Raw genomic sequence first — 26,183 nt, 5'->3', positions numbered from 1 at the left:
TATATCAATTATTTCCTTTTTTCTTCAGTGCTTTTTGTGTTTTAAGAAATCTTTGCTTGTTCCTAAGATTTGAAAGTATCCTTTGTATTTTTTCCTAAAACCCTTATTGTTTTATCTCTCACACTTAGACCTGTAATCCATCTGGAATTGGGTTTTTGTATGGTGTGAGGTATAGGGGTCACGATTCATTTATTTTCTCATGTGACTATCTAGTTGACGTAGCACTGCTTATTGCAAAGACCATCCTTTCCCCACTGCACTGCTGTGTCACATGTTTGATAAATCAGGTTGCTGCAGATAGGATGGATGGGTTTGTTTCTGGACCTGTTCTTTTACATTGGTCAGTTTTTTTGTTTTTTTTTTTATCATTGTACCAGCACTGAACACTCTTAATTTATAAAGCTGTGTGATCATTCTTAATATTCAGTAATGTAATTTTCTCAGCTTTGAACCTCAAGATGGCTTGGGCTATCTTTGGTATTTCCCTATAAGTTTTAGAATTTAAACTTGTTAACTTCTGCAAGAAAACCTACTGGGATTTTACATTGACTTCAAAAAATCAAATTTAGGAGAATTGACATTTTGATGCTGTTGAGTTTTCCAGTTTATAAGCATAGCGTATTCCTCCTTTTATTTAGATCTTTAATTTCAGTGAGAACAAAGCTGGGAGACTTAACATTATTATATTTAAAACTTAATATAAATCTGTAGTCATTAGGACAATGTGATATTGATGCAAGTGTATCTAAATTGTTCTAGTGGAAAAGATTAGAACAACTAAAGCCAGGATCATCAGAGTTTGTTTGATTTCATATTTTAATTAACAGGTTCTTTAGAGTATAATTTAATACAGTCTTTTGTGTGTTTTTACCAAGCATGTGTTTTACTTTCTCACAGGTGTGGACCATGTTTAAGGATTGCCCCAGCATTCAGTTCTATGAGTAATAAGTATCCACAGGCAGTTTTCTTGGAAGTAGATGTACATCAGTGTCAGGTAAGGGAAAGGAATCCTTTTTTTTTTTTTTTAATGTTTGTTTGTTTATTTTGAGAGAGAAAGAGCCCAAGCAGGGGAGGGGGAGAGAGAGAGAGAGAGAGAGAGAGAGAGAGAGAGAGAGAGAGAGAGAGAGAATGAATCCGAAGCAGACTCCTCTGTCAGCACAGAGCCTAATGGGGAGCTTAAACTTAAGAACTGTGGGATCATGACCTGAGCCGAAATCAAGAGTTGGATGCTTAAACGACTGAGCCACCCAGGCACCCCGGAAAGGAGTCCTTTTTAACAGAAAAAATTACATTGGTTTGAAATTCAACATTGATGTCATCCTTCATTCGTTTATCTCTTTATGCACATAGTACTTACTCCTTTGAAGATAGGGAAATGTTATGTTGACATGAATTATTACAAATGTTATTGTGGCTACATTAGTTAAAAACAGTAGTCCCATATTAATTGCTTCTGGGTTTGTTTATATTAATATCTTTCTGATGTCAAACTAATAAGTTGTTCAACTTAATAGGTCACCTGGCAGTTTTTTGTTTTACATTTTTTGTTTATCTTTCGCAAATCGACATTATCTTCTACTGAGGCATTGGTTGATTAGCAAGCCTTGGCAGAGAATTCTTGCTTATAGTTTGATTTGAATTGATCATTGTGTAATCTTAGCCTCAAAGCTGCATACTCAGCAGAAACTTTAGAGTGTTGATTACTGTTGATTGAGACACAGTGTTGTGGGGATTACGATTACTTAGTTGGAATGGCCATGTGACAGTTCGACATTTGCATATATGAGAATATGGAGGAGGAGTTAAGGAAAAATGTTTTGAAGGTTGTTTCCAACACTAAAAATGTAGTTCTAACTAAGGAATAACTGTGTAGCTGCTCTTTTTGGTGAGGTTGTGTCTTTGATACATTTCTGAGTGAAAAAAAAATTTTAATGTTACCTCGTTTGTAGTTAGTATTTGAGGTTTGGTATAAACCCTGTGTTATTGCTTTGTACTTCTGTTGCATACTAGTGGACTGTAGCACTGGGCCGCACTAGTCTCTGTCTCTAATCTAGAAGTGTTCTCCTCTGGAGCTGTTTGTGCAGTATGATAGCCACTAGCTGCATGTGGTTATTGCACACTTGAAACGTGGCCAGTCCCAGTTGAGAAGTGCTATAGATATACATAGGATTTTGAAGGCTTAGTATGAAAAAAATGTAAAATACATCATTAACTTTTTATAGTGACCATGTTGAAAATGCGGATAGTGATTCACTAAAATATGCTATTAAAATTATTTCAGTTTTTCTGTTGTGGATATTGGAACCTTAAAATTACATATATAGCCTATATTTGTGTCTCATTTTGGACAACACTGTTTTAAAAGGTCAGTCTTGTTTTTGTGTTTAATTTTTGAGGTTTAGAGAAGACATCTCTATGTAAACTTTTTTTCTTTAAGCAACATAGTGGTACCTCTTCATAGTATTTGAATATGCAAGATGACATGTTTGCTTTACTATTTTCTTTGTACTTCTTATGAAGAGTTTAGACCATGGGTCCATCATTAATTAGCTGATACCCCTTTGCTTGCTACTTAGTTTTATAATATTGTGGAGTTGGAGCAGAATTTTAAAAGGTAGATGTTGCAGTGAGGGAGGCCAGAAGTCATTTCTATGAGTAGAGTTGGGTGAGGCTGTTACTTCGTATTCATGGAGAGATGGGCTGCTGTTTTTCAGATGTGTACTTTTTCCTAGTAGCCCTGCTTTGTGTTGACTGATCAATACCCTCTTTGGTTTTGCCACTTAAGAAATAGCATGTACTTATGAGAGAGCTAGCTATTGTTGTAAAGCATAATTTCTGTATTGGAAGCTATTCTGCTGGTTGGGTGAAGTCTTTAATACTAAAACTGATTTAAAATGGAGGTTCTTCATTGGGAATGTAAGGGTCATGTAGTTGTGCCCTCAGTAACAGGCCTGCTTTTTCTTAAATAACAATTGGGAATACGTTATTTTACGTGATTTTTGCTTATGCTTGTGATATTTAACTTCTATAGAGATGTAGAATGAATATTCTAAGTGGTTTAAAAATGATTAATTTTAATTCATTAACGTCATCTAACTTGCCAATTCTAGGGAACAGCTGCCACCAACAATATATCAGCAACACCTACATTTCTGTTTTTTCGAAACAAAGTGAGAATTGATCAATATCAAGGAGCAGATGCTGTTGGATTAGAAGAAAAAATCAAGCAGCACTTAGAAAATGACCCTGGAAGCAATGAGGACACAGATATTCCAAAAGGCTATGTAGGTAGACTTAAAAGTGAAATCATGATGTATTTTTGTCACTGTTTGCTTAAAGTGAAGTTGACTGTTATCTTTTGCTGGTTAAGAATACTTTCAGATAAGAACTTTAAAAGTAACTTCATTAGCTGACTGTTGGGTTTTTGTCTCTGTTGTATATATTATCACCTTAAGCCCTCATCAAAAACAATTTTTCCTAAATTTGCTCTGCTAATCTTTTTTGCCACTTGTTTTTTTTTTAATCTGTTTTCTGAATTGTCTTAATAGCCAGTTTTAAACATTCACTCATTTTTAATGTATATTTATATACATACATTTAATTTCGATTTTATTATTGTATATAATGTATATGTTTTATTTATGCGTACTTTTAAATTTACATATTTATATATTCCCCCCTCCCCAAAATGTGAAGAAATGTGCATTGGAAAAATTTTCCATTTTTCAACAGTTGTGTAAAATGACATGTAAATTTTAATGTGTGACCATTTTATGCTGAACTCCCTTTCCTAAAATTCCCTATAGTTTTCTCTGTCTCTTTAAATGTATCCCCTCTTTTCTGGCACCTCTTTTTTCTGTTACAAAAATCTAGTTATTTTAGGATCATGTGTGATTTTACCATTAGGTATGTTTTTCTGAGTTTTAAGAATTATTATTCAGGGGCGCCTGGGTGACGCAGTCGGTTAAGCGTCCGACTTCAGCCAGGTCACGATCTCGCGGTCCGTGAGTTCGAGCCCCGCGTCAGGCTCTGGGCTGATGGCTCGGAGCCTGGAGCCTGTTTCCGATTCTGTGTCTCCCTCTCTCTCTGCCCCTCCCCCGTTCATGCTCTGTCTCTCTCTGTCCCAAAAATAAATAAACGTTGAAAAAAAAATTAAAAAAAAAGAATTATTATTCAAATAATAACTTGAAGACTTAGGAACACAAAAGTGTTTGAAAATTATACATAATAAAATTTTATAATTCAGTATCTATCATTTGAGAGCTATTCAGGAAGGAACCAAAATTCAGAAATTCACTTTGTAGTAGCTGACTTATTAATGCAGCTTGGTTAATCCTGCATACCAAAATATATATTTGTATGTATCTTTCCTAATTTTTCTTTTTTAAAGTTAATGGTATTGGCAGATCAAAAATGAATGTTAAAAAAAAATAATTGTTACCTCAAGTTAAAGCTAATATATGAAAGAATGTGTATCACGGACGACAAGTCCTTTCTGTAAGTCTCTTAAATTTACACTGAATAAGGAGACTCTGTAGTTAGATGAATACAAGAGATTTTTTCTTTGAGTGTCGGGGTGGGGGTTGTATCTTCAAAAAGTGTCTTTAACGTGTGGTACTGGCATTAATTACTTGAAGTTAGGGAGGTGCAATTAGTATCTGTTTAAAACAGAACTGTTACGTAATCATTTGAAATTGTGATACCCAGTTGGAAAGTATGAACATGTTGTGTAAGTCAGGGTTGTGACACCTTTTGGAAAATTTTGGAAATTAATTTGACCCTTAAACTGATTTGTTTACGTCTTTGTATTTTTTTTCCCGTTATTTGTGAAGGGTTTTTGCATGAAAAAGTCTTAATGAGAGCGGAACAGTCCTGCTGCTTAGCTAGAGGGCTACTTATTTACACATCAGCTAAGCGTGATATCAGTGTTTTGGCCTCAGGTAGGAATTAAGCAGGAAAAACTTAAGTTTTAAGAAATTTAAAAAAATTCCGTTTTCATGCACATGTTATGAATGCACTGTGAAAAGCTATTAAAAACATTTTCATTTTTTCCATCTGGTGTCAATCAAGACATTAAAAGTTTTGAACTATTATGTCTACAAAGTTATTATGTAAGATCGGTAATGTGTTTCTAAGAATGTCATCATTCTCACAGCACAAATAGCCACTTAACAGGAGGAAGAATCAGTGAATGAAAGCCTGTGTCTTAAGCAGATTTAAGTATAAGCATTGCAAAAATGTATTGCCAGTTTTTTTTTAAGCTAAAAAAGGTTTTAATTGGATTTTTTAAATAATTTTTAAAAATTTGTATCTCAGTTAGCATATAGTTGTGTTGCCAGTTTTTAAATAAAATTTTGGTTTTAAAGACTTTCAGTTATCTTTTCACACACACAGACTATATAGTTACTGATTTTATACATCCTAGTTTTGGAACTCCAAATTTGATTGAAGCCAGAGTATGAGAGGTACGTGTATCTCTTTTAGAGGAGTTTGAAATATTGCAATAGATGTAGGTTAAGAATGGTAATAGTTCTTATTCAGAAATAAGACAGTGTTTTTGTAAATATAATGACTTCTAGTTTATAAAATGTTTATTGAAGCATTGGGATATTTAAATTTAAATTAGGAAAATTTAAATCATTCTTTTTTTTTTTCATATTCGTTAAGAATACCTAGTATTGCTTCATAGCCATAGGGCTATCAATAAGTCTTCCTCTCCACAAGTTTGAATTCTAGGCACTCTGGGATTGAACTTGGATTTGCATAATGTTCTGAATCTTGAGGCTTATTAGTGTATTTCAGTATTCTGACCACTGAACTATAGATTTCAGTGTACAAATTTTGTCATCATTCAACAAAATGAAATGAAACCTTAAATGACCCTCATCTGTGTAGTAAGACAGATCTTTCTTTAACCAAAATTGGAAGCATGGAAAGGGTTTTCTAACTTTCTGTGTGTCTTGTGTTAGATTTTCTCCCCTGTAAAAAAACAAAACAAAACAAAACAGAACATAAAAAATGTTCTACTATTGATGGAATAGTATAACAAACATATATACCATTCACCTATGTTCATCAGTTGTGAATATTTTGCTACTTTTGCTTTCTTGGCGGTGGCGGGCTGGGGGGGTAGAGGGAGGAGAAGTAGAGAATCTCAAGTAGGCTCCACGCTGTCAGCGCAGGGCCCAGTGTAGCGCTTGATCCCACGAACCATGAGATTATGACCTGAGCTGAAATCAAGAGTCCCATGCTTAACCAACTGAGCTACCCAAGCGCCCCTAGTTTTGCTTTCTTGATAGGTGTTTATATACTTTTATCTCTTGGCAGAGTCATTTAAAAAGTAAGGTATAGACATCATGATGGTTCATCTCTAAATATTTGAGCAGGTAGCTTCTAAGAACAAGAACATTCTTTTACATAACCATGATACTATTAGCACTCCTAAGAAATTTAGCAGTGGTTTACAGTATCTCTAGTATTTACAGCCTACATTCACATTTTTAAAATTATCTCCAAAATATCCTTTATAACTGTTTTCCCCCATCTAGGATCAAGTCAAGGATCATACATTGCAGTTAAGTTGTTTTTCTTTGGTGTTCTAGAAACTTCTGTCTGCTCTTTTTTCCTTTCATGACTACCTTTTTTGAAAGTTTAAACCAGCACCAGTCTAATCTAGTAGCCACTAGATGCATGTGGCTATTATGCATTTGTTATGTGACTAGTGCAACTGAAGGACTGAATTTTGAGTTTTATCTGCTTTTAATTAATTTAATTTTAAATTATCACATGTGGCTAATGGCTATCTTATTGTACACCGTAGGTTGAGACCATCTGTCTTATAGACTGTCCCACAATCTGGATTTGTCTGATTGTTTTCTCATTATTCTTTCCTCATTGGCAAGTTGATTACATAGGTAGTGATATTTATTTCCAATTGCGTATTTCTGGAATGTGTCAATTTGCAGTTAAGTCAGATATAATGCCAATTTGTCCTAGACAGTGTTGTGTAGCAAAGCACTTTAATGCAACTGTTTGAGTGTGATAACTTGTTTTGTGTGCCCCACGATAAATAAATACAAAAACAACTTCAGGTAAATCACCTATTTATTTTTCATCATTAAGATATTGCAAGCATGATTTCAGTGTTGTCTTCATGCCTGGGATCATAGTCCTAGATACAGCATTGAAGAGGCATCTTGGTAGGATGGAAGACATAAGTGTTTAAAGATTTTGTTAGAACTGTCCTTTCAAGGGAAATGTTCTTAAAGTTCAAAGTGATTCTGTAATAGTAGAACTTTGCTTTATAGTGCCAGCACACCAACCCCCACTGTTTTTAAATTGGCTATGGTATGATACCCTGAATAATATGTTCAACATCTAATGCAATATAACATTTAATGTAATTCAAAATAGCATTTTGGCTTTAAAAGCATTTAGGCCCCTCCATGAATAATTAAGGATCTATTCTAATAATTATTGATAATTATGTTGCTAATTATTTGACATGTAAAAAAGTTTTCTTTAGAATGATACATACATGTATTAGTATCCTCTGTATACAAAATATAATACTCTTTATGATAGAAAGGTGAATATGCAATTAACTGATAATCTAAAATACTTGGTAAACTTAAAACTAGTCCTTGTTTAGTAGATTAAATGGATGTTTTTCTAGAAAAATAGTTTATCAAAATCAACTCCACTAGAAGCAGAACTCCTAAATAGACCAGTCACCATAGAGGAAGTAGAGAAAATAGTCGAAGACCTGTACCATAAAGGGCAAGATGACTTCACAGGGATATTCTACCAGATCTTAAGATCAGATAGTCTGGTGTTATTCCAAACTACTTAAGACCATATAAAAAGAGAGAAAACTCTCTAAATTTCTTTTTGAAGTAAATATGACCTTGATCCCAGAATCTGACAAAATGTGCATCAAAACAAAACAAAAACAAAAAAAACCACTGACCAGTTCCAATTAGGACCAATTGTAAAACTCTTAAAATATTAGTAAAAAAAAATCCAGCAATCTAAAGGAGAAAAGTTATAATCTCCTAATACGGAGAAAAGGCATTTGACAGAATTCACTACCCATTTATTTTTAAAACCGTCCGTAAAATCTAAATGAGAGAGCATTAGAGGCACTCCTGCGAAAGTCAGAGACCATGCAAGGATGCCCACAGTCACTGCTCTGGCCGTGTGTTGGAAGTATTAACCAACACGTACACAGGAGACAGAAAGATGTTAAATACCACAGGGAAGCGATCAGCAAAATCCAAAATATTAGAAATCCATAGGCACTAGATGACCATAGATTAAAGGAGTTGGGAGACATTAACCAAATATGGCATACTTTATTTGGAGTCCTGTTTTGAGTCTAACAGTTCAACTGTAAAACATTTATAAGACCAAGAAATTTGGACACAAATATTTGCTGATAACTAAAGTATTACTCACTGTTTTAGTTGTGATAATAATAATGAGAATTTTTTTTAAAGAGCCCTTATCTCTCAGAAATGCTCATGAACACACTGAAATGTTCATGAATGAAATGAAGAAATGTCTAAGATGTATTTGAAAACAGGAGGGTAGGGACTGCTTGCAGGGGAAAGGTGAAACAAGAGTGGCCATGAGCTGATTATTGTAGCTGGGATTATTAAAGACTGACTACCTGAGGTTCACTGTAGTATTCTATTTATACATGTTTGAAATTTTCCATAATAAAAAACGTTTTAATCCTTATTTGTTATTCATCTCAAATGTAAACTCTTTATGGATGTAGGTTTAAAGAGCACATGACCACTAGAGGAGGGAGGTAGGCTTCCTTTGGATCTTAACAGATATTTTAATTTGTATATTTTCCACTGCAAAATACTGTTAGCGAAAAATGTCAACATTTTATAATCTTAGTGTTAAAGACTTGGTTTTTGATACTTTGTCAAGTGGACAAAGCCTAGATTTGGCTTTCATAGTGATAGGTCTCAGTCAGAAATTCAAATGAAAGCCTTATTATAAAAGTTTTAGTAGCTATCTTAAAAGAGAAGTTTTTTTAAAGTTGTCTAACCTAGAGAAAATCATGTATTTACGTTTCTGATGAAGATTGTCAAACCAAATCGAAATCCTTTGCCTAAAGTCTTGATTTAATTTTTTCAGATGGATTTAATGCCTTTTATTAACAAAGCTGGCTGTGAATGTCTTAACGAAAGTGATGAGCATGGATTTGACAACTGTTTACGAAAAGATATGACCTTCTTGGAATCTGATTGTGATGAACAGGTAATTGATACTTCCCAGTTAAAGCTTATAGGGATCATCAGTGTTTATGCCTGCTCTGGGTTCTTTATCATGTTTCCATCTCATGGTTTTATGTTTCTCCTTCCCAGATGACCACTTCCTTTCCTTTTTTTAAGTTTCAGTTTCTTTGGCGATATAGACCCACCTCCTTACTCTGTTCTGTATAAGCTGCCAAGGTCATTATACAGAATCTTAGAATTCTTGGATTGGCCCGGCTGCTGAGTTGAGTTGAGCTGAGCTTTGACCGTTCTTAAATCCTTTTGTTCATTCTAGACCTGTCTTCCCTATTTTTTTTTTTTTTACATTTATTTATTTTTGAGACAGAGAGAGAGCATGAATGGGGGAGGGTCAGAGAAAGAGGGAGACACAGAATCTGAAGCAGGCTCCAGGCTCTGAGCTGTCAGCACAGAGCCCAATGCGGGGCTCGAACTCACGGACCGCGAGATCATGACCTGAGCCGAAGTCGGACACCCAACCGACTGAGCCACCCAGGCGCCCCCTGTCTTCCCTATTTTTTACCCACCCAGATGAGTCTGTATCTGAGAAAAAGAGAATAATTAGATGAGTACTCCCTATATGTCCGGTCCTCATTCCCAGCTGTAAACCTGTATCGTACTTCCCTATACTTCCCTGCATTGTCATCACAGAGGAAGTAGTGTAGTCCTGCCTTGATCAAGCCATCATTACCTTCATCCTGACTGTTATTTTCCTTAATTTTCTTTCCTTTTTTAATGTTCATTTGTTTTGAGAAAGCACTCATGCACGAGTGGGGGAGGGGCAGAGAGAGAGAGAGAGAAAGGGAGAGAAAGGAGGGAGAATCCCAAGCGGGCTCCATGCTGTCAGTGCAGAGCCCGACACGGGTCTCGATCCCATGAACCGTGAAATCATGACTTCAGCCAAAATCAAGATCAGACGCTTAACTGGCTGACTCACGCAGGCACTCCCTTAATTTACTTTCTAGTCTGTTGTCTCTGCTTTGTCCCCCATTCCAGTTCATCTTCTACATATTCACAAAAGTTCTTCTTTTTTTTTAAAGTAGGCTTCACATCCAGTGTTGAGCCCAATGCAGGGCTTGAACTCACAACCCTGAGGTTAATACCTGAGCTGAAAAATCAAGAGTCAGACTCTTGGGGCACGTGGGTGGCTCAGTCAGTTGAGTGACTTCGGCCCAGGTCCTGATCCCGTGCTTTGTGGGTTTGAGTCAAGCTTCGGGCTCTGTGCTGACAGCTCAGAGCCTGGAGCCTGCTTCAGATTCTGTGTCGCCCCCTCTCTGTGCCCCTCCCCCACTCTGTCTCTCTGTCTCCCAAAAATAAATAAACATAAAAATTATTAGAGTCAGACTCTTAACTGGCTGAGCCATGCAGGAATCCCCAAAAGTTATTCTTCTGAAATAGAAATCTGATCATGCCACTCTTTCTCAAAAGATTTACATGATTCTTCACAGTTTTCAGGAAGAGATTAAAGATTCTTGATCTGTTTCTAGCTTTCCATTCTCATCTCCTCCTCACCTGTGGTTCAAGTCTCTAAATATGTCATGTTTATTATTTTTTGACACACTATTACAGGTCAAGTATAAGAAGTATTTATATAACCAGAGGAAATGGTCTGGGTGTTTTCTTAGGCACACAGACCACAATGATCCTGAAATCATAAATCCAAATTCAATCTTGCCTCCCACTACAGCTGCCTTACTGAACAGCTTTAAGAATATTGTTCACTATTGTGTTCCTTGTAAATGGTGCCCTGAATATAATGTGATGATGCATATCAGCAGAACTGACCACAGCTTCCCTGACATCTTCCTGCCAGGAAAATCTTCCTCCTAGGGTAGAAGCAGAGATACGTACATCATACACAATTTTAGCTGGAAAGAAGACTGAGCAAATGACTCATGGTTTCTTAGAGATCGGCATCCTGACAATGTTTCCTATCCCGGTTCCCTTATGTGGCCTTCTAGATTCAGTTAGCCAGATTAAGTTTAGGATGGAGGTTTGGAGGTTACCATAGAGCTATTAAAAGTCTTATTCTTCTGAGTTTTGGATCATGTACAGTGCATTTGAGAGCTAGTTTCTTCACATAATCTGTGCAGTGTCTTCATATTATCAGATGATGTGGGTACATGCTTGAAAAACCATCCTACAAAACGTTCAGCTTATATTCTAAAATATATAGTTTAATTTTATTTTACTTTGGGGATTTTGTTTAATTTTTTGGAAGGCAAAATGCTTGCCAGTTTACAGGTTACAAGACCTTAGGATCTTAGACATTACCCACCCCCTCCTTTTTTATAGGCTCTACACCCAAGGTGGGGCTCGAACTCACAACCCGTAAATCAAGAATCACATGATCCGCTGAGCCTGCAAGGATCTCGAATGTTTTTAGTTTAGTTTATTCCTTTAAATTTTGTCATCATTCCCTTATGTGAATAATAGATGATTGTATTTCTCAAATGTCAGTCTAATTAAATTACTTTCAATTTACTGATTTTTTAATGTTACATTGGTTTTGTGAAATGAGTTAAATATTTTCTGCCTTTGAATTAATCATTTTAACTCTTCTTAGCTGTTGTGTATATTCAAGGTGTTCAAGAGCCCTTTTAAAATAAAACTTGTTATTTTCTTCACAGCTTCTCATTACTGTGGCATTTAATCAACCTGTTAAGCTTTATTCAATGAAATTTCAAGGGCCAGATAATGGTGAGTAGTGGGTAGCCCTTTAACTTTCTGCTCTGTGGATCTGTCAGCGCATTTTTAAAACTAATGAAATAATAGAGGTAGATATTCCTTGTGTTGAGAAAGAGTGAAATTGTTTCTGGAACAAAGCAAGGGGACAAATGAATGTGCAAATAAGGTAAGATTATTAGGAACTGATGAAACGACAAATTTTACCTTATTTCTAAAATTTTTTATTTTAGAATTTAAGTTCCCCTCTTAATCTGAAAACAAAGGAACTCTTCCAATTCTTGTTCTGAAACTCCAGTTTCGAAGTAGCCATTTTTCGGGATCACAACTGGGAGAAATTTATTTCACATTCCTCCTATTACAGATGATAAAACTAAGGTTCTGTATCTTCCTGTTTGTGACCTATTAGTAGTTTCATCTTCTTTATATATTATGATACTGTAAACATGATTGTACAGACCTGGCATTTCTCTTTTTATTAAATGAAGAATTTTCCTTATTTATACTCCCTCTTTTTCCTGTTCTTAATTGATTTTTTTGGGAGGGGAGTCTTGGGGACTAGGACTTTTTTTCTGTTTTCTTTTTAATTGGGAGAAACAGGCACCCTGTTTATCAGATAGCATTCCCTTCTGATTTGTTATTTTAAATGATTATGTATTAGTATTTTTCATTAATAAAATTATATCTTCTGGAAATAGTATTTGTGAAAGCAGTTGCTATAGAGATGAGTAAGCAATATGAATATGTTAAGATTCCTTAACTAGCCATGAAGTAATGAGTTTTGGATTATACCCTGAGGTTAAAGGGACTAAGACATCCTATTTAAATGTGATCTAACCACTTAGCACATCTTAATCCCTAAGATGAAATTTGGCAATTTGTAGAATTAATTTCCTTTTAGCTAAATGTTGTCACTGGTAATGCTCTTCTCCTAAATAACAAATGTACCAATTGTTGGCAACTGCAAGACCCAGCTCAAATGTTAATTCCTTTTATGAAACTTTTTGTTAACCTGCGTGCATTGTCAGACTCTTACCGCCTTCCCTGCGTCTCCTCATTAGTAGTGTTGCATTATTACAGAGTGTCTTTTATAGGTGAGGTCAAGAAGTCTGTGAATGTATATGTGTATGCATATGTGCATGTGTGTTTTAATCTAATATTCTCAGTTCTTAGTATAAGGCTAGCAGGCCAAGAATACACTAGTAAGTGTCTATTAAAAAAAAAAAAAAAGAATGTCTGTGAAAATACTCAGAATTTCTTAAAATTCCTGAAGATGCATGTAGGTATGTGCTTATATTTGAATGTGTATCTGGTTGTGTAGACTGAACGTAATGGTGAAACGAAGAAAGTATTGCAAGTTTGGTTTTACATTTAATTTTATTCTACCATTTTATAGGTCAGGGTCCTAAATATGTAAAAATTTTTATCAATCTACCCCGATCTATGGATTTTGAAGAAGCAGAAAGAAGTGAACCAACTCAAGCTCTGGAACTAACAGAGGATGATATTAAAGAAGATGGTATTGTCCCACTTCGTTACGTTAAATTTCAGAATGTTAACAGTGTAACTGTAAGTAGTATTTTAATTATATTTAAATATATAAATATTTAAATGGGTGTTTGGGTGACAGTTCATGCTATCTTCACTATCCTGGGTGATTCTAAATGATCCTTTAAGGTAGTTTTTTGTCCTCTTGATTTGAAATGAGTGAAAAAATTTGAAATGAGTAATATAATGAGCTAATTAAATTTTCTTCTTTTAATTTATGTGTGTGTTCTGAAAAGGAAGGACAGGTTGATTTTTTTTTTTTTTTTTTTGTGAATATGTCAGTTACTTTGTATATTTGGCAGTTCTTGTTAAAAGTTTGTTATAGACCATTTAGACTTAAACTGAAGATATTTGTACATAATCTTTCATACCTGGTAATGAGTGATGATTCAGTTGTAAAATCCAATTTAGTTTTCTAGAACATACGGTTTTTAATAGTGTAGTGGTCATGATCTCAATACAGATGATTTTTTAAAAAGATACTTTTACATTACCTTAATTTACATTAAGTCAGCTGCTTCTTAGCAGTTATTAATTGCTTTTGTGAATTATTGTAACGAAACCCAGCATATGTTCTCCCAACCACCTCCTTCTCCCTCCCAGCCCAGTCTTTCAGAGCAGGGAGTAGGAGGGTTAAAGGAGAATAGTGGATTGAATACCTATAAAAACAGTGGGAACCAGCACAGAGTCACTGAAAGCAAGTCGGGCCAAATTAATGTAATTTTCTTGATTTAATGAAATGATTCTGGTTTTTGTAAATTAGAAGAATGCTATAATGTGTTCATTTTAGGAGGTTTTCACTGGAGTTTCACAATATGTTCTTAGTAGTAAGATGAAGGAAGGATTATCATTGAGATTTCAATATTTGGAATATTTTATCCAAATGAAATCAAAGAAAATGATTATATTAAACTAGAATATTGGTTATCAGATATTTTCCTGACCTACATTTGTACCATTAATACAATACCTGTTGCTTTATTTAGTGATAGAAGGGAGGCATTTGTTTATTGGAAAAGCCCTTTCAACCCAAACATCCCGACCTAATCTCTGTCATTGAGAATTGCTATACATAGTTATCTTGTGACAGGCTCAAGTCTTTATGTACTGTGTTCTATCTCAGTCAGACATGCTTATCAGTTTTTTGGTGATGAAATTGAAATCAAAATGACAGTTTTGATTGGAAAGGCTAAAGTAAGATGAATTTTGAAAGCAGTGAATATGAACTGTTGTGCCTTATAAGATTCAAAGAGCATTACAAGTAAATGGGGAGCTGGTTTAATAGTTTACCTATTATAGTCTTGGAATTTTTTTTTTTAAACATTTATTTGTTTTTGAGAGAGAACACAAGTGGGGGAAGGGCAGAGAGAGGGCAACAGAGGACTCGAAGCAGGCTCTGCACAGACAGCACAGAGCCGGATGTGGGGCTCAAACTCATTAAGTTGAGCTCATGACCTGAGTCAAAGTCAGATGCTCAACCAACTGAGCCACCCAGGCGCCCCTATAGTCTTGGAATTTTTAATTGATAAGCTTGGTTTGAGATGAATCTCTGCTTGCCTATAAATACCAAAAACTGATTAATTCCATCAGAGAATGAAAGAAATATGTTGTCTAAATCAAGAGAGGCAAAATTCTTTTCCTTTTTTTAATGTTTTATTTATTTATTTTAGAGAGAGAACCCACACCTGTGTGTGAGCAGGGGAAGGGCAGAAAGGGGGGTGGGGAGAGAATCCTAAGCAGGCTCTGTGCTGTTAGCACAGAGACCGACACAGGGCTCAGTCTCCATGAACCGTGAGGTCATGATGAGCCGAAATCAAGAGTCGGATGCTAAATTGACTGAGCCACCTAGGTGCACCTAGAGAGGCAATATTCTTAAGTAGACAGCATCTAGAGTAATGTGTTTTTTAAAAAAAATACTACTTGGCAATGAGAAAGAATGAACTCTTCATTTGCAACAATGTGGATGGAACTGGAGGGTATTATGCTAAGTGAAATACGTCAGAGAAAGTTATCATGTTTTCACTCATGTGGAATTTGAGAAACTTAACAGAAGACCATGGGGAAAGGAAGGGGAGAAAATAATTTCAAACAGAGAGGGAGGCAAACCATAAAAAACTCTTAAATATGGAGAACAGACTGAGGGGTTGATGGGGGTGGTGAGGAGAGAGGGGAAAATGAGTGGCAGTGATGGGCATTGAGGGAGGGCACTTATTGGGATGAGCACTGGTGTTGTATGTAAGCAGTGAATCATGGGAATCTATTCCTGAAGCGAAGAGCACACTGTGTACACTGTATGTTAGATAACTTGACAATAAGTTATATTTAGAAAAAAAAGACAAAATAAACTCCAGCTTAGCCATTCAAACACACACACACACACACAAAGAAAATCCAATGTATTGAAAAAGTTGAAAAAGGATCTGTGAGTAAAGCTGCTGTCTAGTATCATGCTGAAGGGAGTTTTTAAATAGAAAGTATGAAGAGTCGGGGTGCCTGGTGGCTCAGTTGGTTAAGCAGCCAACTCTGGATTTTGGCCGATGTCATGATCTCACGATTCGTGAGTTTGAGCCCCGTGTCGGGCTCTGTGCTGACAGCACGGAGCCTGCTTGGGATTTCCCTCTCTCTCTGCCCCTCCCTTGCTCTCTCTCTCTCTCTCAAATAAATTAATTAAAAAATGTAAAGAGTCAAGCTTAATAAAATATGCAGGCTATAATATAGTGTAATTTTAGGAGCAGATTTCCAATATTTTTTCTTTTAATATTTTAGGAAATAGAATGAATGGATGAGTATCAGAAAATAGCTGCAGAGACTTTCCTCAGTCAGAAACTAATTTTCATAAAATTTCAACAGCAGTCTGTCCTCTGTAATGAATTTCATACTCTTTCAACATTCTCTCTAAAGAGTTTAAGTGTGACTCCTCCACACCATGACACTAACTTATCAGGAACTTCTATATGTAGGTGTCTTGCTGTGACATCCTGGAGAAGGTGAGGCTAGCAGGGCAAACAGTGGAATTCATAGTCCCATAGGAGTAGTAGTTTAAGTGTAGCTTGGATTAGTACTTCCAAGAGTCGAAGGTATTTTTATTAATAATCTAACAAAACCAGTTAAATTTAAAGCATGTATATGAAAAAAGGATTACAATCATTAATATAAAAAATCTTTTTTTTTTTTTTTGGTTGGGGTAGATATTTGTTCAGTCCAATCAAGGTGAAGAGGAAACAACAAGAATTTCATATTTTACTTTTATTGGTACACCAGTCCAGGCAACAAATATGAATGACTTCAAACGAGTAAGTTTATTTAATTGGTATTTAGGGAAAGTAAAAATGTAATTTTAAAGAAATAATTTCATTAAGATCAAAATCATACCATGTCATGATATTTGGGGTTAAACTAGAACAGTAGGTTCTTCTAATCACATTTTTGATATGTAACTAAAGGATATTTCTAATAAAATTAAGTCCTACTGATACAGTATGTATTAGTAAATGGTATCCAAATAAGAGGGTGAAAATATTTCCTGAACATAGCATAATGTACAGAACTGTTGAATCTAATGTAACATTGTGTATCAGCCATACTTCATATTAAGATCCCTAACTGTAATGAAGTAAAAGGTAAATAAAAGGAAATTAATTTAAACCTAAACCAAACTAAATAAATGTTTGGTTATAGAAAGTAGTTAGGAATAATGTCAAAATAGGAGTAAGTTAAAATCATTATTATAAGTGAATTTTTAAGAATTTTGCTGATATTAAGATTTTGATTATATAGTTTCTGATGAAAACATTTAAAGTCACGTGAATAATTTTAATCAAAAAGTTTTACGACACTGGGATGCTTTTAAACCTGTGTGCTGAAGACCACGTTGCATAAGCAAATAAATTCTCAGTGAACAGGCAGATTGTATGTATGTATGTATGTGTGTATGTTTTTGTTTTATTTTGTGAACGCAGTCCTAAGGTTTGCAAAGAATTTGTAACATGTATGGGACTCTTAGGAATGAGAACATTTTGTACATTCGTGGAACTGCTGCTACTTGCTTCCTTAGGGTGACTCCTAAGATCTTACAACCACAGATCAGGGCAGTGCCACCGAGAGCTTGATCAGAACAGAACCCAGTAGCGGTACACAGATTAAGTGCAGCAGCACAGGACATGGAGGTATCACTGTGTTTCCGATGGATCCTTGGCAGCCGTCTAGAACGGGAAGTGAGTGTAAGGAGGTCATTATATGACAGGAGGTTTCCCCAGGGCTGCCAGTGCCTGGAGGAAGAGGTATTCTGCTGAACGGTTTCGACTCCTGTTTGGGGACTTGAAGCCATGGGGCACCCTGAAAACTCTTATTCTTTTTGATGGGATCTACAGATCTAATTTTAATTCAGTTACAGAAAAATTCATGAAACTGCGTTAATTGTGGATAAGCTTATAAAATTGTATGCTGTTTTTACAAAATTGATAACCTTGACCATAGATCTTTTAACTGGTCATTTTCGACTACTATATCTTCCTGTCTCCTAACATAATTAACTTTTGGGAGCTGTAGGACAATTATGTACTTAGACCTGTCATGTCAGATGTTTGACATATGTGTAATGGCAGGTCAGAAGAAGCAGAGATTAAACATCTACATTTTTATGATATGAGATATGCTGTACTGGGAAAATGTGTGAGCACCAAAGACATTTTGGCTGCCTGCTTTGTTACTTTGCCTGTTTGGATTAAATGCCATTGGATTTGGCTTTAACTGCCTTGCATAGTTTGTTTTTAGCTTAATTCCTTCGTAAGATCTACTCTAAGCCATATTATTTCCTCATACCATTAATTCAGTTCAGGTTCCCTGCTTTTCACCTCAGCTCATGCTATTTGATTTCTGTTTTTTTCTGTAAGTAACCACTGCTCCATCTTGACCATCTTCTTACCAGCCTGCCCTTCAGTCAAGTTTTCTAATGTGCATTAATAGTTGTCCATCTAAGAATCTGTCTCCACTTGTTTGGTTTTAACATCCTCCCTTTCCTAATATCCTCCCTCTCCTATGCTTTCTAGCCTGGTTCCTCTCTCTCTCTCTCTTTTGACTTACCAGACTACATGTTTTGGACTGTCTTTAGGATAGCAAAGGTGTTAGATTTTTCTTGCTTGAGAGTATTTGTGTTTGTTACGTAATTTGGCTATGTGTTCATTTAGCTAAATACCTTATAGCCTTATTTAACGTTACTGTAGAGCGGTAGTTCTCAAACTTTTTGGTGGCAGGACCCTTTTACACTATTAAGTATTATTGAGGACCAGAAAGAGCTTTTGTTAATGTAGGCTATATCTATCTAATATTTACCCTTTAAGAAACTGAAACTGAGAAATTTAAAAATTATTTATTTATAAATAATAAACTCATTATGTGTTAACACATATAATATTTTTAAGTTACATATTTTCCAAAATGAAAACCAATTTAGCAAGAAGAGCATTGTTTTCTGCTTTACAAATTTTATCATCTGGCTTCATAGACCCCTCTCATTCTCTTATTTCTCCATTTAGTCAGGTTTGCCATGACAGATCATGTAGCCTCTGGAAAACTCCATTGTACACTTGTAACACAATGAGAGTTAAGAAGGCAAATAACAATTCAGCATTATTTTGAAAATAGTTTTGACTTTGAACACTCCCTGAAAGGGTCTCGGGGACCATCAGCCTAGATTGCACTGAGAACTGCTTCGAGAATAATTTAATACTGTCATGGACTCCTTTCTTGGTGTTTGTCCCTTGCTTTTAATGTTTGATAAATTTGAATTGGTTGAACGATTTTCTTATTTGTGTATGTTAATATTACATTACATTTCCTTTTAATAGTTTCTGAATGAGACTTGTGTCATTCATTGAATTGTTCCTCAAAAGTAAGCTAATATTTCAGTGCTTTTGGCATGATGCTAGGACAACATCAATGTAGGAAAATTGCAATAAAATTTGGCCATTTTAGATTTTGTCTTGATGAGTCGCTTGCTAAAAATTGCAAGTGACTTTTGTTTCTAGAAAAGGAAATGGTAGATACATGGTATAGTACTTGTGGTCCATGTAGTACTACTCCACGTGTGATCATAGTCCCTGTCATAGCGAGTTTATATTCTTAAAGGAGAATGCACAAACATTTGAAAAGTTAATGAAAATTAATCAAAGCTTAAGTTCAAGTCTCTTCCTGTACAGAATATTCTCATACTTTCCTAGCCCAGTGATACTTCCTCTTTCCCAAGAAATGTCTAGGAAAGGAATGAGAATGTTTTGTGGAGGAAGAGGGTCTTGAACTAAACTGGGAGTAGATATGGATAGAGGAAAAGATAGCAGTGGGCACTCCAGGGAGAATGGAAAATAAGAATTTGGGCATGAAAATGGAAAGGTGCAGGACTTTGTTTAGGCAGTCTGAATTTCAAAGGGATTATATATAGTAATTAGAATTTAAAATTTCAAAATATATTTGGCATGTATTTTTATCAGCACAGAGAGGAACGTTTTGATACTTTGTGTAGTGAAAAGAGCTACATAAAATGGTTTCAAGAATGATAAAATAGAATTGTTTTGCATTTTCAGTTTACATTTTTATGTTGTGTGAGTTGTTTCTAGATAATTTTAGTTTTCAGAGTGTCATTGATCTTCTCCTTATGTCCCTAAGATGACAGAAGCTAAGGTAATACTGATGAATCTTGGATGTTGGATAGAAATCTTAGACCACCTTGCATGTTATTACAACTTTAAAGGTTATACTTGTAGGATATTGTAGACTAGCACACATCTCCCACTTGTCTGTTTTTGGCTATTATAGGCATTGTACACACATTATAATATACACTTAGGCTATTTGTTGTTGTAAATGGATTTTTTGTGTTGCAGCATGAAAAGCTTGCCATCTTAATTGGAAGTAGATATTTTCTTTACTAAACTATGCTCTATACATGGATTGCTTTATTTTAATACAAAAGTAATAACATATAAGCGGACAAAATGAGCAAAATTGAAGGGGCTTCTGCTTCTTAGGGAATGAGGTGCATGTGAAAAGCAGAGAAGGTTTTCTATCACTGTAATAAAAATAGACTTCTAAACTGGCCATTCACCGTATCAGCTATTTTTGTAACATTTCTGTCTGTTTATTTTTCAGCTTTTTTAATGCAACTCAAATGAACTAAAAACAGAAGATTTTTAAAAATGAAGTAATATAAAGATTGACCTTATCTCACCCTACTCCCCTCCTTGCTTCTCTGCTCATCCATATAGCACCTGTCTGCTCTCACCCTTCCCATGTTCTCGCCATTGTTGGTGCAAGATTTCTACAGCTTCCATCATCTGGATCAGCCTTCTTGTTACCTAGATTTCCTCAACCATCTCTTTCTTCAAGTCTTATTCTAGCCATGCTCTGTTGGCCTTCTGTTTTGGTTTTTATTTTGGGCTTGCAACTAGGTGCTTTAATTTCGTTATTATACCATGTTGCTCCCCTGACTTTTACTTTTTTTACTTTCTCCTGTCTCATATTTCATTTTTGTACTACATTTTGAGAAATAATATTGCAATAAAATGTTGTTAGTAATGCTTTCAGACTTAACTAGTAGTTGGTTTTTTTAATCCAATCTAAGGTTTAAATTTTATTTTTGGGGAACTGTAGAATCATTTTGAAAATCAAATAAGAATAGTTTCATATGTTTCTTTTATACTAGTACTAGCATAATATATTGATTAGTATAATAGGTTGCTTGCCTTTACCCAATGGAACTGTAGCCCCAAAGGCTTTTTGCTGGGTAATTATGGGCACGTTCTCTGCTTTGCCAACCCAAGTGAGCTCAAGGCGTTGAAAGACGGACTGAATATTAGGCTGGGTTAAACTATTCACATAGAAGATCAATGGACTCTTTACTGAATAAATATTTTCGACACCTAATTTTGATGTACCTAGACTATTGTTTGAGGTGTAATATAAACACTTAAAAATGAATAAAAGAGCTTCTTTATGTTTTGGGGTGAGAAAATCCATATTGGAATGCTGAATTTCTTCTTTTTTACAGAGAATACACATTGGCAAGTTGAGAGTTATCAACCTGTGAAACAGTATGCAGATTTGTGTCTTCCACTGTATCACATCTGCTAAAATTTTAATTTTTAATATTAGTTGTTTTTGTTTTCTTTTGCTTAATCTAATAGCTCTGTGTTTTGTGTGTTCCCCAGTGATAATGATGATCAATAATGCTTTCAGTGTTTATATGCTTAAATTCATTTGTGATACAGATAGTGCCAGCTCCCCTTCTTTCTTAAGAAGGCTCCCCTTGGCCCTGAATTTTTTTTACTCTTATCCACATACTTTTACGAGACTATCTCTTTAGCATTTTTATGGCTTTTTAGGCTAACACATGGTTTTTGTAGATCAGAGAGGAGATCTTTTTGAAGTAATAAAAGTGGTTTTCCTCAAGGTCAGGAAAAGAGCATGTTTAACATCATATGATTGAGAATGAAGTGGGTTTTTATAATCTTCTCTCATGAATGACATTGACCCAGCCATGTTCCATTTTAGACCAGGCATGTACAGAAGACCTTTATGAATTTTGCTTGATTCAGACTACCGTTTGGAACAGGATCAATTTAAAATATGAAAATTACACTTATAAATGTACATAGAAATCTTGTATACAAATATATACTCAATAGCTTGCAATTGCATTTCTTCAGTGGCGTTTCTGCTATGAGAATACATTATCTAATGATAAATTTCAGGTTTTAAGTAAATTATTTGCTTAGAACTTAGTTGTAGAACTTTCCCACAGAGGTTTTGTTTGCTAGCACTGTTGGTAGAAACCTAGTTTATTCTTACATTTTTATGCTTCCACATTTGTAGCAAGTAGGCCCTCCAGCAGAGAATTTTCCTAATAATTGACAGAAACAAGATTTATTCTTTATGTTTTTTATAGTACATTTGTGGCAGCCAGGGTTTTTTTTTTTAAAATAGAAACTAGGCAAAACTAGCCATTTTTAATCTGTTTTCATTGCAAATCTACATATTGAGAGAAAATCTAGAAACCTGTCATCTTGGGCATTTAGACATAAGTTTAGCATACTCTTTTAATTCTAGAGTATTTTGTGATCGACATTTGATTTCTAATTGCCTAAAAATAGGTTGCCAAATATAGTTCACTCATAAAGCATCGTCCTTTTATTAACTTCTCTAAACTGTCAACCTTGTTTTGAAAAATTGCATTACTTTTCCTTTAAACAGTGTGGGAAACCAAAATAGCCTGCATGTGTTTTATTTTTAATTCCTTGAGGCTGGGAGGAAAGGGACGGTCACAGTGTGCTTCAAACAATGAAAATACACTGCATGCCAAAATAAAATGGAGGGACAAAAATTAATACCAGGTTTTAAAGATGATTACCTGTTAGTAATATTTTGAAAATAACACATACTTCTAAATGAATAAGATGTACATGTAAAGTTATTTTTGTTTTTCTAGGTAGTTGGCAAAAAAGGAGAAAGCCACTAAGGTACAAAAGACACTGGAAGAGCATATTGCAATCAGATCTACAGCTCCTGGATAATTGCTTGATTCTCGCCAGAGACTGTCAATATTCCCTTCATTGCCATTACCAATAAATCATTGCTTTTGTTCGGATGGCATCACTAGTGTTTTTATTGTAATCTTGATACATGGAGTTGTAAATAAAAGTCACTACTTTTGCCAAGCTTAATTTTTGTCATTTTAAATAAGTATTTTCTCTTTTCATTTATTTGAAAATTGGCACACTTCTGATTTTAGAAGGGACTTACGTGTCTGCTAGTATATTGATTCAAAGCTAGTTTCTTTCTATAGGGGAGCAAGACTGTTTTATTAGGGAATTAAGGAGTACATGTGTGCTCATGTACACACACAGCAAGTGATTTTGATAAATGGACTTAGAACAGTAAGTATGGTAAAATGAGTACTAACTCATGTTTATTAAACATTTGGGTATCTGAGCCATAGAAATTGCTCAAGTTATAACCTACTAGAAATAAGTTTAAAGAGATTTAACTGTTCTCACCTAAAACTGTTAATGGGACCACAGATTTTAATCCCTTCTGGATGACCTTTAAAAATTTGAGTCAGCCATTTTCTTTACTAATAGAGGTATGTTGAAATCTGACCATGGGGGAAAATACAGTACTGTGAGTTCATGCAGCAACAGGAATTAATATTTTTAATCAAGTATTTATTAACTACAAAAAAGATAGTGTGTTAATATACAGAGAATGGGATTGAAGGTTGTAAGTGAATTGGCCAAATAATACGTTCGAAAGGTGTTTCACAAAAGGCTAGCAAAACAAAACATGTTACTACTTTTTTTATGTATTAAAACTAATCTAGAAAGTATGGTACATTTAATATTTTAATTTCTCTGTTTTTAAAATGAAATTTTAATTTTAACTTCTGAATATTAAAAATTCAAATGTTTGAAAAGAGTACATAGACTATTAATTTTGATTCAGTTAATACCTTTGAGGGCATTTTTGTCTAGAAATATGGTTGAGATAGCATTTTGCCTTTGGGAGACCAATGTATACATGTTTATGAAAAAATTATGCAGAAGTTTTGTGTTAAAACAGTCACTTTCTAAAACCCCAGTGTCATTAGATAGTGTTTAGTTCCCTTGTATGTAAGCACATTAACTGGTCTGTGGTAATGTCTATCTATCTTATGTATTCATAGTTATTACATTGCCTTGAGCTGAGTAGGGAAAGTGCAAGAAATAAAAGTTTATAACATTCCTTAATATAGAGCATCTCAGATTAATCACGTCTGAAATTAGAGATAGGATTAAGAACAAGTTTTGTTTGACATTTTGTATACTTTTTTGGGTAATTGTTAAAGTGCCTCATCTTAAGTATTGCTGACCTCATCATCCTGTTTATACTTGACAGTTTGAAAACCAGTGAAAGTAATTTCATATTTGTAAAGGATTGGGATCAGATTTACGTTGTTTGTGTGATTCTTCTATAACAACTGGTTGCATTATACAAACATTCCATGATTATTCAAATTGTAAATCGTGAAAAATGAATGTTTGTAGGTGACTATAACATTACACTATGGGAAGTTTTACAAATAAACATACGTAGTTGACATTACTTAAATCACCAAGCTGAAATGCTATTTTCTCCTAAAACAGTATGTGTGTGTGTGTGTGTGTGTGTATACACACACGTATATACATATGTATTACATATATATACACTGAATTTTGCAGATGAATAAAAGGAGCATTTGAAAAATGTAACGCTAGTTATTTTAACCAAAACCATCCCTGAGATAGTGTTTTCTAGAAAACTAATATTAGGTTTATTATTTTTTTTTTTTTAAAGATTTACCTGTTTTCAGAGAGAATGCCTGAGTGGGGGAGGGGCAGAGAGAGAGAGAATCCCAAGGAGAGACTGCGCTGTCAGCAGAGTCCGATGCAGGGCTTGAACCACGAACTATGAGATCATGACCTGAGCCGAAGTCAGAGACTTAACCAAATGAGCCACTCAGGCGCCCTTAATATTGGGTCTATTATTTGTTTTGTCAGACATAGCAGAAAAAACAAAAACACCCCAAAAAACTTTTCCCTTGATTTTGCATATTATATTGCACATCAGGATGCATCATCTGATTTGAAACAATAATGAAATAATCCATAATAGAAACAAAAATATTTTGAGTACAGAGTCTTGCAGCATAAGGCTGAGATCAAGGGTAACCTACTCTTGTGCCCATGGCAGACTTTTATGATCTATTTTGGCCAAAGCATCCCCCAGTCTCATTGTACTGGAGGTAGCTTCTTAATCTGTAGGAGTTGACAGGTGAATTGAAACCTGTCTCCCACCTTTGTCTCAAGACTCGAGGATCTATACTATAGTTTTGGCAGTGTTCACAGGGGTGCTAGTATTGCACATTTGGCCTCAGCACTTTATTTATGGCTGCTATTTAAAAAGAATTTTTTTTTAACATTTATTCATTTTTGAAAGAGCACGCAAACGGGAGGGGGCACTAGAGAGAGAGGGAGACACAGAATCTGAAGCAGATCCAGGCTCCGAGCTGTCAGCACAAAGCCTGACACGGGGCTTGAACTCACGAACTATGAGATCATGACCTGAGCTGAAGTCGGCCGCTCAACCGACTGAGCCACCCAGGCGCCCCTATGGCTGCTGTTAATACACCTGAGATGGAGGGTAGGAGGCTTTTTTACCTAAAATGGTTCAGCAGATCTTCTCATGTTCCTCTTAATGTCTAAAATAAATCTTTAATTCTGAAATAAGAAAGCACTGGAGTAAGTTAGGCAGTTTGAACCATCTCCTTTGTAAGCGTTAAGAAAATGAAAGAACTTTAGGGCTTCCCTGTTGCTTGTATTAACATTTATAGGCTTCAAATTGGTATATTGGGTTTTGTGTGTATTATATATATGGAATTGGTCTTTTCTAACCTTAATTTTTTTTTGAATGAAAAGTAACAGAAAAGAAATCCACTCACTGAACAGTAAAGGGAAACCTTGAAGGAACATTGCTTTCACTTGGCTTTTAACACCGTTACTAGAGGTGTTCTGCAGTTCTCAAAGTTTTCCTACATGTATGTTCTATAACATACATATAGCATGTTTGTTAGGCAAATGAATTTTAAAATAC

The 26,183-nt window shown here is 35.0% G+C and overlaps 1 protein-coding gene across 5 annotated transcripts in view; it reads left to right on the top strand.

Annotated features, from left to right (window-relative positions):
* The window catches only part of TXNL1 (thioredoxin like 1), a 33,585-nt gene extending 10,349 nt beyond the window's left edge, over nucleotides 1-23,236 (top strand). Inside the window, exons 2-9 of one of the 5 annotated variants that reach the window (XM_011288157.4) lie at nucleotides 898-994; nucleotides 3,111-3,284; nucleotides 9,154-9,276; nucleotides 11,921-11,990; nucleotides 13,372-13,544; nucleotides 16,712-16,816; nucleotides 21,565-21,607; nucleotides 23,002-23,236. In XM_011288157.4, coding sequence (XP_011286459.1) covers nucleotides 898-994; nucleotides 3,111-3,284; nucleotides 9,154-9,276; nucleotides 11,921-11,990; nucleotides 13,372-13,544; nucleotides 16,712-16,816; nucleotides 21,565-21,603 — 781 coding nt within the window. In that variant the 3' untranslated portion in view covers nucleotides 21,604-21,607; nucleotides 23,002-23,236. Of the gene's footprint in view, nucleotides 1-897; nucleotides 995-3,110; nucleotides 3,285-9,153; nucleotides 9,277-11,920; nucleotides 11,991-13,371; nucleotides 13,545-16,711; nucleotides 16,817-17,577; nucleotides 20,646-20,666; nucleotides 21,108-21,564; nucleotides 21,608-23,001 lie in introns of those variants that run through there. The other 4 variants (XR_006588437.1, XM_011288158.4, XM_011288159.4 and 1 more) reach the window with 4 other exon arrangements.
* Nucleotides 23,237-26,183: the final 2,947 nt, after the last annotated feature.

The sequence above is a fragment of the Felis catus genome, chromosome D3, assembly GCF_018350175.1.
Source record: "Felis catus isolate Fca126 chromosome D3, F.catus_Fca126_mat1.0, whole genome shotgun sequence".
In the NCBI taxonomy this organism is placed as follows: domain Eukaryota; kingdom Metazoa; phylum Chordata; class Mammalia; order Carnivora; family Felidae; genus Felis; species Felis catus.
This window is presented reverse-complemented; position numbering and strand designations above follow the sequence as displayed.